At 44.5% G+C, this 14,248-nt stretch overlaps 1 protein-coding gene across 5 annotated transcripts in view; it reads left to right on the top strand.

Annotated features, from left to right (window-relative positions):
- The window catches only part of ABCC5 (ATP binding cassette subfamily C member 5), a 75,762-nt gene extending 61,782 nt beyond the window's left edge, over nt 1-13,980 (top strand). For all 5 annotated transcript variants that reach the window (XM_006201054.4, XM_072962083.1, XM_072962086.1 and 2 more), the window contains 6 exons: nt 212-401; nt 3,554-3,713; nt 9,019-9,097; nt 10,120-10,233; nt 10,885-11,049; nt 12,518-13,980. In XM_006201054.4, coding sequence (XP_006201116.1) covers nt 212-401; nt 3,554-3,713; nt 9,019-9,097; nt 10,120-10,233; nt 10,885-11,049; nt 12,518-12,619 — 810 coding nt within the window. In that variant the 3' untranslated portion in view covers nt 12,620-13,980. The remainder of the gene's footprint in view (nt 1-211; nt 402-3,553; nt 3,714-9,018; nt 9,098-10,119; nt 10,234-10,884; nt 11,050-12,517) is intronic.
- Nucleotides 13,981-14,248: the final 268 nt, after the last annotated feature.

Here is a 14,248-nt window from a genome sequence, read left to right as displayed (position 1 = left end):
CTGCTAAGTGGAGTGGACATTATAGTCGGTCTCAGTCTAGTTCAGTGGTGATAAACACACACTGCCAGGGACTCTTTCACAGTAGGGGACATGATGGCAGCTGCATCTGTGTGGTTGCTCTGTGTATCTTGGTGTTACTTCTCTGTGACAAAGTCTTGCAGCGCCCCCGGAATCTGTGGTCAGTCTGAGTCTGCCACTTCTGTCTCCCCAGACTCTCTCTTTGGAAGCACCTGCCAGAATTAAGAACAAGGCTCCCTCCCCTGACTGGCCCCAGGAAGGAGAGGTGACTTTTGAGAATGCAGAGATGAGGTACCAAGAAAATCTCCCTCTGGTCCTGAAGAAAGTGTCCTTCACCATCAAACCCAAAGAGAAGATTGGCATCGTGGGGCGGACGGGATCAGGTAAGCATCTCCTCTCTGGAGAAACAGTGAACCTACCAGAGTCAAGTCTGGGGACCGGGCTTTGCTGCTTATTGACTATCACTCTCATCCCTTCAAACCGGATTCCTGTTAGGTGAGCCATTAGCATGTCAGGTCTCTGAAACCACTCTTCTAGGTTTATCTTCAACCCTGCTTTTGTAACATTTAGTACTTTTTCTAACCATAAAAGTGTGCGTTCTCAATGCAGAACACTTGGAATAAATAGCAAAGTACAAAGAGGGAAAAGCACCCCTAACTCCACTACCCAGAGATCATTACTGCTAACATTTTGATGGCTATCTTGTTAGGTTTTTCCATCAACAAATGTATTTACAGAAATGAGGTCATTTTACACACAATGTCTCATGGCCTGCTTTTAAAACTACCAAATATTTTCCATGTCAGTTAATAGTATGTGGCATGATTTCTGTGCAGCATGATATAAAATTCTGTTTTATGGATGTACCATTATTATATTCACTCAGCTCCAACTGTAGGGCGTTGAGGTTGTTGTCAATTTTTCACTATTATGAACAGCATGGCAGTGAACATCGTTATTTCTATGAAGGCAAAATATATACAAAGTTTAAAGTCTTTGTGATGTGTTGCCAGTATGGCCTCATATTTATCAGAAGCCAACACAGCTCTAAATAAGGAATTTATGTTCCTTCAAAGAGAGAAATTATTTTCTTGATATGATATTAGTTGCAAAGAAATTGAGATTAGGCCTTTGCTTTAGGCACTTTATTTCAGTCTTATTTTCGGAAGTGTGTTACTATAATGCCCCTTGGATTTCTGGAGGCAAGACTTGAATAATGTGTTTCTTTCCCTCTTTCCTTCCTGAATAACATTTTAAAGACTGAGTCTTGTCTTCTTTCACTCGCTTGTTTACCCTTGAGTAAGAGGTCGCTCTGAGTCACTTCTCATTAGCTTTCCGGGCTCCATGCTTCCTTGGCATCAAAACTCTTTTAGCTTTTTTTCTTGCATTAAAAAAAAGAAAGAAGAAAAAAGGCCTTGAATCTTTTCTGGCCAATTTACTTTAAAGAACCCGCTAAGAAGAAAAGAAAAAGTTATTTCCTGCTTCCTCTTTGAAGGAATTATTTTTATGTCAAAACAAGATACTGCCTCTAGGCTTTTACACTGGAAAGAGAATGCCCAGCCAAGGAGGGTGACCGTCCCCAAGGCTCTTACTTTGCTCTCTCCCTCGAATTCCCTCTGATGCATTGGCCCCTGGGGGTACACTGCTCTCCTGCAAGCTCTGACTGCTGTCCCTTCCCGTGGTTTCCCTTTGACACAGGTAAGACAGACCGAAATTTTCACCAAGAGTTTATTAAACCATCAGTAGTGACAGAGAAGGACTAAACAAGAAAAATAAAATAATTATAAATAGCCCAACTTACAAAGTCTGAACTCTAATCCTAACAAGCTTCTGAGATTCACAGACCTGGCTCTGCCGTGGTAGTGACTACCTTGAGGACATCATTGCCTTTTTTGCCAGCACGTTCCATCAACGTAGTCTAGATTCAGATCTTTTATTAAAATGGAACAACTTAACCTATTTATTTGAGCACCATTCCTTCCTCAGCTTAGATATTAAACCACTGCCTCAGCACTGAGGGAAGGTCTCCACCTCCTCCCTTAAACCTGTGTGAGGGACTGCTAACCGGATCTCCCAACCCTGAAAAAGCCATTCACTTCTAGGAGAAGGCCTTGTCAAGGACTGGCCTGCCACATGGTCTCAGGTTTCCCAGCCCGCTTCTAGTAGATGGTGTGAGCAACCCTGCCTTAGGGAGATGGACGTTTCTTGGGGTTCCCATAGGTTGTGTGATCGGAGTCAGATCTCGATGGCTCGGAGGAAGCCACAGACACCAGGATGAGGCAGGGTATTTGTACCCTCGCTGACCGCTGAGCAGACCAGGTTATCGGGGGGCTTTCACATGGAGGCAGAGGAGGGGAGGAGGGTCAAGAACCGGGAGAACTGGTCTAACAGCTCAAAACCTGTAGTTCTGTATCTAAACTACAGGTCTGAATCGCAGAAAAGTAGATAGACAGGACTCTGTCAGACCTTTTTGGTGGGGTGGGGCACTGAGCTTTTTAGATATTTATATTTTTTGACATAGTTTCAGTTCTGAGCATCTATTTCAAGGAAGTCCTCTGAGGTGGGAGCAGTTTGAGCACTGACGTTTTGCCATAGCATTATTATAGTACGTTTTAAATAAACTGCATGTGCAGCATTAAAGGACTGGCTAAATAAGTAAGAGTACATTCACATAATGGAATTTATTGCAGCCACTAAAATTTTATCTTGAAAAGGTAGTAGTATGATTGAGTGCTTGCTATGTAATGTTAAGTGGAAAATGCAGTTACAGTATTGTATCTCTGGTATGATCTTAACTCTGGGGAAGAAACTAAAAGGAAATGTGTCCAAAAAAAGCAGTAGTGAAATGTGGGAGATTGATGTTATCTGCTTGAATTATTGATATAATTTTTAAAATGAAGAGTCAATTAAGTCAATTCAGTATCACTGTGATACTGAGTGTGTTATTTTATCCCCCAAACCTGCTTTTCTACCACAGTTCCTTATCATGGTAGAGAATCTTACAGCCACTCCTTTTTTCAAGCCCAAACCTCCTTCCTGGTGTGTTTAGCCCAGAACTTCCTCCGTTCACCCAGCTGCTGCTGCTGCGGTGGCGATGGAAGGCCTTGTCTTGTTCCTCCCTCAGCTAAGATGAGGGGACAGAAGAGAGTGAGGACAACTTGTCCTCTGATTTGCCTCTAGCTCCTTGCTCTCTGTTACTCTCACTTTGCCTGAGAAGCATTAAACCCTGTGGACCTGTTCCCAAGGTGAAAGGAGGCATTTTTTCCATTTTACTCTCATGAGAGTGTAATGGTTCCTTCTGCTCCTTCTCAGGCTGGAGCTGTGTGATGTAAATGTATAATGGTTGTTAGCCCAGGAAAGTTCATTATTTTTCCTGTTTCTGGCTGTCATTTTATGCATTATCTGAGTTAATCGGTTGAAATAATGGTTGAAAAGAAACAGAAAAATCAGTGATTTTGCCCTGAGAATAAACCAGTTTTATTTTCACAGAATTTGCTAATTGAACAACTTTTCTGCCTGTCTTCTGACTCATCAGGGAAGTCCTCCCTGGGCATGGCCCTCTTCCGTCTGGTGGAGTTATCTGGAGGTTGCATCAAGATTGACGGAGTGAGAATCAGTGACATTGGCCTTGCCGACCTCCGAAGCAAGCTCTCCATCATTCCCCAAGAGCCAGTGCTGTTCAGTGGCACTGTCAGGTGAGGCCCTCAGTACCTACGTGCTCATGCCTCATTTCGGGGCCAGGTGGGCATGTTAGAGCCTCCATCAGGGACTGAAATCTAGTGGCCTCTGGTTTAGTGCTTTACCCCGACACCACGTGCTCCCCATTGCAGAAGAGGGAGCGCCACTGTGCAAGCCACCTCATTCACTGAACGGGGCCTGGAGGCCCTGCAGCATGGTAGCAACAAGACAGAGAGATCTGGGCTCAGATCTCTACTCTGTACTTCAGACAAGTTGCCTAACCACTCCTAAGCTTGTTTCCCCTTCCATAAAATGGGGCTATTATTAAGACCTATTGTTGTGAAGATTGGATAAATTCATATAAATTTTATACAAGCACAGAGGCTGGCAAATGGTGACCATTCAGTAAATTTTAGCAGCCCCCATTTGTCCTCATCACCGTCTTCCTCCATCTTCCTGTCCCTCCACACTGCCATCTCTCCTAGGTACCCTCAGAGTGTCTGTTCAAACGATGGTCTTCAGGCATTATTACTACTCACTGTTTTTTCATTTTCCAGTATCTTCCCCCATCTTTGGTACTTACTCTGGAATAATGCCTCTCTCTGAAATCTGCCAGGTTGCCAAAGAAAAAAATGCCTCTTCTTGACCCTTTAAAACAGTAACTAAGAGTGAAATGTGTTTAATCCCATTGTCTTTTCCTATGCTTTTTCCTACCTTTAGCCTTAAGCTTTTGCCTCCTAAAAACAATGTATTTTCCATAATTTGTGTCCGTTTTTATTTAAGTTGCCTCTCTTTCTAAATAAAAACAGCTTTAATTGTATAGTTGACCTAGATAGGACTACTTTTTAAAAATCACTGTAAAAGTAATACTTCCATTTCCTCTTTAAGTTTTAGCAGTTTCAAAAAAAAATTGGTACCAACTTAATTTCAAATAACTACAAGCAGGGTTCAGACCTGTCTTTAAAATTAGGCCCCGCCACCCCCACCCCTTTCTTTGGAAATGGCATTTGAACTCAGTATTTCAAGAGCTTTGGTAGATAAACTGAATTCTCACCTGCATTCAAGTGGGGTCATCACTCACGGGGGTGTTTACTTTGGCAGTTCTCTAAAATGCTAATGAGTTTGGACGATACAGACTGGATCTGTTGGTGATAATATGTCATTCCCTTTGGGTACTGAGATAACAAGATCAAACAAGCAACATAAGAAGAGAATTAGAATTTATTGAAGATCCAAGTCTAAATCATCAAATGGAAGAGAACTAGGAAATAAAGCATGTGCAACTTTAGACTTCTTGAACATGCTGCCACCGAGAAGCCTCAGTGTTCATTTCAGAATTTTACAGCCCTTCATTTGGGTCTGTGACTCAGGGGTTTCTGGAGTTAATGGTTAAGAATTAACCAGAAGCACAGCCTTTGTGGGAGTTGGGGCCATTTGTTATCAGCTCTAGAGATATGCTGCCGCTTGATGGACAAGCTCAGTGGTTGTGCTTTTGCCCTGGGTTTTTAGTAATTGAGCTCTGAGTGCTACTTAGGCAGCCAGCTATGCAAACCTAGGACATCATGTAAGTTTCATTTTCTGCCAGCTATAACTTTGGCTTTTTAAGTCAGTAGTAGACACTAAGGACAAATTAAATCCCAGACCATCTATCTTCCCTTTATCCTCTCAGGTTTCTTATAGATCCCAAAGAATATCCTGCTTTTTGTGTTCTTTTTCTTTTCTTGGAAAATTAGAAAGCCTAAAATGAGTTTCCCAAGGCAGGGGCAGAATAGATCAGCTGCTTGCTCAGCTACGTCCTAGAGACTGAATTTGGAAACTGTCTCAGCCACCATTAACCAGCATTGATGGTACATCATCTCCCGGAGATACAAACATGCAGTTAAAACATATCAGGAGCTCTTAGAGGGAAAGCAAGGTAGAACCAAAAATCAAACAAACCTCAGAGAAAGCCACAGGATGAGAATTTCTGAATTATTCTGCATACAAATACAATCTAAAGCATAGACTAGATCATTTCGGGGCACACCCCTTCTGAGATTAGCCAGAATCTCAGTCCATTCCAATAGCTGCTTCTAGCCCCCACACCCACCCAGCTGTCTGGGTTTGAGCTATGGGGCCTGTGTTTCTGTGGCAAGTCCCCTTCCTCTGCCTTTTTCCCTGACGGTTGGCTCCAAGAAGAGAGATCCCTTCTCATCCAGCCCTAAACCTTCTCTGCTGACCTTCCCTCTTTCATGGTCCTGGCAGTACTTTTCTTTTCTTTCCCCACAGGGCCTGTGCTTCCTGGTCTTGGGAAAGCTTCTCTGGCCTCTGCCCCAACCTGCTCCTACTGGAGTGCTTTCCATCCTTGTAGACTATGTGCAGTGGCCTGACTGGTGGTTAATCTGCCCCTCAGTGAGACTGGCTGTCCTCAGCTGTCACTCTAGTCTGTCCCTGAGTCTGTGTCCTGGTGGGGGGTGAGCACTTCTCATCACCTGGAGCATCTCTGCCTGCAGTCCTGGTGTCCATTCATTAGCAAGAAGCAGTGTTCTCATTTCTTCCTGTTCAGATGCCCTCTCTCCTTTTCAATCTGCCCATTAATTTTTTGTTGTTGTTTTGAAGTATATCTCTGGTGCTTAACTCAAAATCACAGCAAAACAGCTGAGCCCACAACTGACCTGTTATGCTTTCATTCATTCTGGGGCCATGTACCTTGACGCAGAAGCACCTAGTACTCTAGATGGAATGGAAGGTGCTCCAAATTTGAAACAGGTTCTTAGAATTTCAAGGTCTTTCATTTGTCTTTGAATTATTCTATTGTTTAAGGGCCCCCCTTTTACTTTTTTTTTTTTTTTGGTCAGTCTTAGTCCCTATAAAAATCAAGGAATCCCCAAAAGCTTCTAGTCTGAATGTCAGAATGTTAATGCTAAGACTAGGATAACTGTATGAAGAACACTAGATTATCTAACTTTCGTGGAAGTCATTCTGGCTGGAAGGATATGGGAAATCCCTGTACCATCTCAATTTTGCTGTGAACCTAAAACTGCTCTAAAAAAATTGTCTTAAAAAAAAAGAAAAAAGTCATTCTGTGCCAGACACTGCTGCTCTAAAGAATAACGACAATAATAGTATTAGCTAAGCTCATTGAGGACTTATTATGTGATATATTGTCCTAAGCATGTAAATTGTATTAATTCATCGAATACTCAAAACTCCATGAAGTAGGTACTATTATTATGCCTTTATTGATTGATTGATTGATTTTAAAGTGAAAGCAAGTTTATTTAGAGGGATACACACTCCACAGACAGAGTGTGGGCCTGCCTTCTCAGAAGGCAAGAGAGGCGGCCTATTATGCCTATTTTATAGGTAAAGAATCTGAAGGCCCAGAGTGGTTAAATTATTCACCCAAAGACAAGAATTTGAACCTGGGCTGTTTGGCTGAGCGGCTGGGCTTCTGCTGCACTTATTTCTCCTGATATCCCCTTAATCACGACCTTGAGAGGTGCTCCCTCTCCCCAAAAACCAGAGTTAGGCCTGCTTCCTCAGGGGTCTTGACCTTCAGGTACCTTTCCTTTTCCAGCATCTTCAAAATCTCCTCATCTCCTTTCAGATTTGCACAGGTCTTCCTACCTTGAAAAAATTTTCACACAACCTCCAAAGTAACCACATGTCCCTTGTCAGTTTAACAGCTACCAGCTATCAAGTGTCTGCTGTGTTCCAGGCACTGTATCTCCACATCTCTCATGTTTACAGCAACCTGCCAAGCTGTGTTGCTGTGTCTCCATTTTACTGATAGGGAGACTGAGGAGTAATTTGTCCAAGGTCATGCAGGTAGCAAGAGGTAGGGAGGGATTTGAGCCCAGGCTGCCTGGATCTGATATGTGCTCATACCCTCCCTCCACTACGCTGCTTTCTGCCTCTGTTACTGAAAGTAGTAAGTTATGACATACGAAAGTGTCCTATCAGGAACTCAAGTAAGATGGGAGGGATACGTTCTTTTATTCTTACAGGAACTACTAGACAGTGTACATGGGCTGCCACCGTGAGTAAGCCCCAGACAGGGATCCTAGTCCAGTGGAGGAGAGAGACAGGTGAACGGAGTGACGAGGGCCAGAGTAAGGGTGAGCGGAGGGACCCCTAGTCCAGGCTTGAAGGGCCAGGAGACACTTCCTGAAGACAGCATCTAAGCTGAGGGCTGACGGACAAGGAGTCATAGCCAAAGAGTGAGAATAATGGTAATGACGACGTGACAATAGCAGCTCTCCCATCCACCGTGCCCGCCCTGCAGCAGGCGCTGCTGTGAGTGCTCTATGCACGTGAAGCGTGGTCCCTGCAACGACCTTTCGAGGAGGTGCTCGTTTATCCCTGTCTCACACTGGAGGGAACTGAAGCAGAGGGTAGTTAGGATGACCTGGCCAAGGTCACACAGTTGTCATCGATAGAAACCGGGAAGGAATCAGGCAGTCTGGCTCCAGAGCAAAGCAAATTATCCTAATACCTATCACATTACTACACCCACAAATGTGATGTTTAGATCAAGATAAGACACCCGAATTAATGTAACAGCCCAATTTCCACCCAATACTTATCTGTTTTACCACCACCTCTCCGCCCTCCTCCACGACAAAGGGCATTGTCTCCTGACTTTCACATTTCCAGAGATTTCTAGACCTGTTCTTTCTATATCAATATTGATTCCCCTGAGGTAGGTACTGTCCATACAGTAAGCAAGAAGAGTCCCCAGACCGCTTTCACTGCCAGTAAAATCCTTCCTCAAGGATTTTATGGCCCTTTATGCTCTCCTTTCTCCTCTGCTTTTCTGCTGGGTGGGCTGCCTTCCTGGTCAGCTAGCTGTGGAGTCCCCTGCTCAGTGACAGGGCTCTCACCTGGTGCAGCAAGAGGAGAGAGGGCTTTTCCTGAAGTTTATATGTAGAGAGAGATGTATTTTAACATGTATATGCATAGAAAAAACCTAGAGGAATAGATGCCAAAATGCTAGCAGTGTTTGTTTCTAAGGGTCTGATAAAAGGTGATTAAACACATACTTCCTTTTGTTTCGTGTTTTGCATATCTGTATTTCCTAATTTTTCTGTAACTAACCAGTATCATTTAAATAATAAAAAATGTTTTGTAAAGAAGAAGGAGGCACAGTCTGTTCTGAGACACATTCCAGCAGCGGGCAGGCGGCGGCCCGCCCATATCCGCTCCTACCTGTGGTTGGTTGGGGGATGAGCCACCTGGGACTGCTGAGGGGTTTGTGCCCCGCTGTTTAAACCTTCACCACAGATAGCCTGGTCACTTACATGTTGGATCCTGAGAGAGTCTTATTATGTTTCTCATTAGATCAAATTTGGACCCCTTCAACCAGTACACTGAAGACCAGATCTGGGATTCTCTAGAAAGGACACACATGAAAGAATGTGTAAGTAGAGAACTGAGGGAGAGCTTTGCTGGAATTTCAGGAGTGGGAACGCAGTGATGCTGTGGTCACTTCTCAGCCTACTCTGGCTGCCGCATCTCGCCTGGCCTTCGCCTCCACCTCCAGGATGTCTGTGGAGGAGCACTTTAGAGCAGGGCATTTCAGAAAGGGCATAAACATTGATGTGTCCCGATCCTCACCTCTCCCCCAGCCCCTGCCTATGGCTCCGTTACCCTTTTTTACCATCCACTGAATGAGAAGATAGTAATCACAACCACTCAGAATTGAGTAATGCTTTCAAGTCACGTTCTATTTTATTAATCATAATAGTACAACATCCTTTTGATGTGTCGATATCTATGCAAAAGATAGATCATTTGCTGAGTCCACATTTATTGAGTCTACATGCAGTGTGCATGTGGATTTATAGACCTCTTAGGGAAACTCAGCAGGCCCCCTCCAGGGGCCACGGTCTACAGACACCCTTGGCTTGGAGCAGGGTCTCTGGTGCCCCTGGGTTCGGTGAAGCCCAGAATCTCCTGCCCTAATCCAACTAGATCAGCTCTGCCTTCATCACATTTATATTGGGCTTAATCAAACAATTTCATTCAAAGAATAGCTTAGGAAAAGAAAAGTTTGACAGCCACGGGCCTACAGCTTTGGACTTCAGAAAGAGTAATTTTGTTTATCCCATGACCATATTTTCAGAACCAAAAATGACAGGATTTGGGGACATGACAGTATTGGAATTTCTGGGACATTTTGCTGATATGAGACTAATAGGATAGTTTAGCTGAAATATGGAATAGGGTCTAGAAATGTGTTCCTACTACATGATCATCACACCCGTACCTTCTTTCCAGATAAGCCAGGCTCTTACCTAATAATTCTTTCATCTGTTCCAGAATAATTTATTTTTGCGACTGGAGTTTTAACAAAATCTAGTTTCTTTTCTTTCTTCCTTTATTTTTTTTTTTTTAGTTTACATTTTTCACCCTTCTAATCTCTGCTTCCATTCTCCCTAGATTGCTCAGCTACCTCTGAAACTTGAATCTGAAGTGATGGAGAATGGGGATAACTTCTCGGTGGGGGAACGGCAGCTCTTGTGCATAGCTAGAGCCTTGCTCCGTCACTGTAAGGTAAGGCAGTTTAGTGGGTGGCTCGCAAGGGGGTGCAGCGGAGAAGCACAGGAAGATAGAAGAACAGCCTTTCTTTGTGGCATGAGTTCCAAAGGCATTCCTGGCTCCCAGCCCAGTGGCACTTTTTAAGAGCACGCCCAAAGATGTTTCTAAATTAACCCTGACACAATTTAGGTATACTGGCATTTTGTTTATTTTTCTTTATGTTTAATTTCCCCGAGTCTTCAGTTTCCAAGAACAACTTTTGTTTCTGGCCAGTGAGTAGTTATAGTACTGGAAACCATAGACTTAAAAGATTTGGAAACTGCAGGATATATCCAGCTCATCAAATCCAGTCCCCTGGTTTTATAAACTGGAAAAGGAGAGTGTAGAAAGGTAACTGTGTTCAGAGTCACAGAGCAAGTAGGGTGAGTATTTTTTAGACTAGTATTTCACATCTATCCTTTTATTTGTGGAAATCAAGGCAAACATATGGGTTTGAAGGTATATAAGTTCTAAGCAAAATAGTATCTTTACACATGTAGGTACCTATTTAGAAAAAACAATATATGATATAAAATTCAATCATAAAATACATTTTAGTAAAATCTTGGTTAACCAAAATGCTTAAGGAATTGATTGCATCCCTCTTTCTCCTCTCTCCCCTGACAGATTCTGATTCTAGATGAAGCCACAGCTGCCATGGACACGGAGACAGACTTACTGATCCAAGAGACCATCCGAGAGGCATTTGCCGACTGCACCATGCTGACGATTGCCCATCGCCTACATACAGTCCTAGGCTCTGACAGGATTATGGTGCTGGCCCAGGGGCAGGTACTGAGCCCAGAGGACCCTGGCTTGGCACGTGGCCTTGTCTGGGAGGAAAACTGGCCCCTGGCAGGCTTGGGCTGATGGTACTCTTAGCATGGTTCTGAGCACTCAGATAGGCAGCCATAGTGACTCTGGCCTAGTTCCTTTTGGATGGGACAGAGATTGGGTCAGGACCACTCTTACTAGGTTCTCATTTTGCTTTGCTACCTGTTCTTTTGTTGCTTGTAAATAGTAACTCTTTGACTTAGGGCAGAGAGCACGTGTGCTTAGTAATTCACTCACATGCACAAGAATTTTCCCAAAGCTACTGAGACCAGCCATTACATGTTTGCTTTTTGCAGTCATGTAGCTGTGCCAGATTTCTTGCTGTTCCCAGCTTTCCCACAATCTGGCCCACTTAGCTTTCTTCGTCTCCTGCTATTTCCTTGTTAGTGCTGTTGGCTAAAACAGTCTTGCACCCCCTAGGATTTTTCACCTCTGTGTTTTCTTTTTTTTCTAACTGAAGTATAGTCAGTTATAATGTGTCAGTTTCTGGTGTACAGCATAATGTTTCAGTCATACATATACATACCTATATTCATTTTCATATTCTTTTTCACCTCTGTGTCTTTACTCGTATAGTTCCATCTACCTAAAATACCCTTTCCTTTTGTTCCCTCTCCCATACGTATCTGCTTGTAATCTGCCTATCCCTCAAGAAAGGCAGTGTCTACCTTTCCCCTTATGGTGTAGGATGTCTGCTCAAGCACCCAACGTCCTACTCTCACACAACCAGTCCTAAGGAAGGACACCTTGTCCTTATGCCTATCTCTGTGGCAGGACAGTCTCTCCTAGAAGCACCCAGAGATGTCCCTTTATCTCTCCTTGGCCAAAGATATGTCATATGCCTCTTTTGCCAAAGTTGTGTCATATGCCTTTGCCTGCAGCAAGGGAGTCTGGGAAAGTGAGTATGTGGCCTCTATCATGGGAGGCAGGTTCTGCCAGCATATCGTTCAGTTTTCTGAAGTCCATCAGAGGGATGGATAATTGACTGAGTTGACCGCTTATACTCACTTCCTTTTTTTTTTTTTGCCATCTAGGCATCTGTTTCCTTCTATAGGTTTAGATCAACTTGCACAACAAGATGACATTTGCCTGGTGGGCCTCTGACTTGAGCTAGTTTTTTTTCACCTGCAGCTTACAGGACCTTGTTGATTGATTCCTTCATACCCAAGGCTGAAAGAATTGAGATTTATGTGAAGGAGGTTTGGAAGTCTTTCTCTCTAACTTTTCTCTTAACTAAACCCTGGCTATTAAAAAACAAACAAACAAACAAACAAAAACATTTGGGCATGGCAGGGCTAGTTGAATTGTCACCTCGAGTCCATCTTCAGGGGACTTTGGGCTTTGCCCCTCTTCCTGACCAGTGGATCCTCTAAATCACCCCAGGTGTCCCTGAGTCACATTCTGATGCAGTCTCTTTCCTTTTCAGGTAGTGGAGTTCGACACCCCCTCCGTCCTTCTGTCTAATGACAGCTCCCGGTTCTATGCCATGTTTGCTGCTGCAGAGAACAAGATCGCTGTCAAGGGCTAACTCCTCCCCGCCGCCCCCACGTCTCTTCTCTTTGGAGCATTGCCATTCCCTGCCTGGGGCGGGCCCCTCATTGCGTCCTCCTGCCGAAACCTTGCCTTTCCCGATTTTATCTTTCGCACAGCAGTTCAGGATTGGCTTGTGTGTTTCACTTTTAGGGAGAGTCCTATTTTGATTATTGTATTTATTCCATATTCATGTAAGCAGAATTTAGTTTTTGTTCTTAATTGCACTCTAAAAGGTTCAGGGAACCGTTACTATATATGTATCAGAGGCCTATAATGAAGCTTTATACGTGTAGCTGTATCTATATATAATTCTGTACATAGCCTATATTTCCAGTGAAAATGTAAGCTGTTTATTTTATATTAAAATAAGCACTGTGCTAAGAACAGTGCTGCAGATTCCTTTCTATCATTTTTGTACAGTCTGCTGCACTAGAGATCTGGTTTTGCTATTAGACCGTAGGAAGGGTAGCACATGTTCTTCCCCAGCCGATTGTTTCACGGTGCCGAGTTTTCTGGGTGTCTGAAAGGAAGGCGTGTGGCAATAGTGGGCCCTCCAGCGACCCCCTCCGCCACCTCCCCATCAGCCGCTCCGGGGTGGGGTGGGGTGGAGTGGGGGCCGCTGAAGGCTGTGCAGAGCGCCGTGAATTCTCAGGGCTCCTGCTTTCTGTCCTGTTGTCACTTCACTGTTTCCGTCGGGAGAGCAGTGGGGCAAAGTCCCAGACCCCCCTCTTCACTCGCTCTGTCAGGAATGAGAATCACAGAAGCATTCCTCGGCGAGGTAGGGGTGAGTTTCCTTTCTGCCTTCCTCTTTTTCTCAACAAGCATCAAGTCTGTTCACAGAGTGTCCCACTGCCTCAGGTTCCTAACGCTGGCCACTGCACAGAGCTCCCCGGCTCCTAGACCTGTCGGTCCCAAGCCCGGGAGCCCACTGCTGCTTTTCTCAGTGGTACTTCTTCGTTTGCCGGGTCCCATGCCTCCACAGTTCAGTGACAGGGTTCAGGATTTTGTGGGTCTGTTCCCCTTCCTCCCCGCGGTTGCCGCACAGTCTCTTTCTCTCTCCAAAGTCTGCGACTTTAAGCAGCTCTTGCTAATCAGTGTCTCACACTGGTGTAGAAGTTCTTTGTACTGTAAAGAGACCTACCTCAGGTTGCTGATTGCCGTGGTTCGGTGTGTTCCCGCCAACCCCGTTTGTGCTGTGGGGCCAGTAGCTCAGGTGGGCGTGGTCGCTGCTGTCATCCGTCGAATGGTCAGCGTTGCATGTCGTGACCAACTAGACATTCTGTCGCCTTAGCATGTGTGCTGAACACCTTGTGGAAGCAAAAATCTGAAAAACTGAATAAAATTATTTTGGATTTTCTAAAACTCTTGGTGTATAAGATAATTCTCTGGGAAGGGAGCAAGATGTCTCTGAATGGCTTTGGAGGACTGGAGGCTTGGGTCTGAATATCTAACTGTGGAGTGACAGAAGGGAGGGACCAGTCATGGAGCTAGTTGGTTGCAAAGCGTGCAGAGTCCAGCTTGCCTGGAAGGGTCTGCAGTGGGCCTTCGTCCCTACGGCCTGTGTCCCTGGGAGTGGTTGCCAAATAAAGCTCCTGGGCTGCTAACAAGAGGGTGGGGAGTGGGA

This window comes from Vicugna pacos, chromosome 1 (genome assembly GCF_048564905.1).
Source record: "Vicugna pacos chromosome 1, VicPac4, whole genome shotgun sequence".
NCBI classification, from domain to species: Eukaryota; Metazoa; Chordata; class Mammalia; order Artiodactyla; family Camelidae; genus Vicugna; species Vicugna pacos.
The sequence above is the reverse complement of the archived record's forward strand: the minus strand, read 5'-3'. Positions and strand labels throughout refer to the sequence as shown.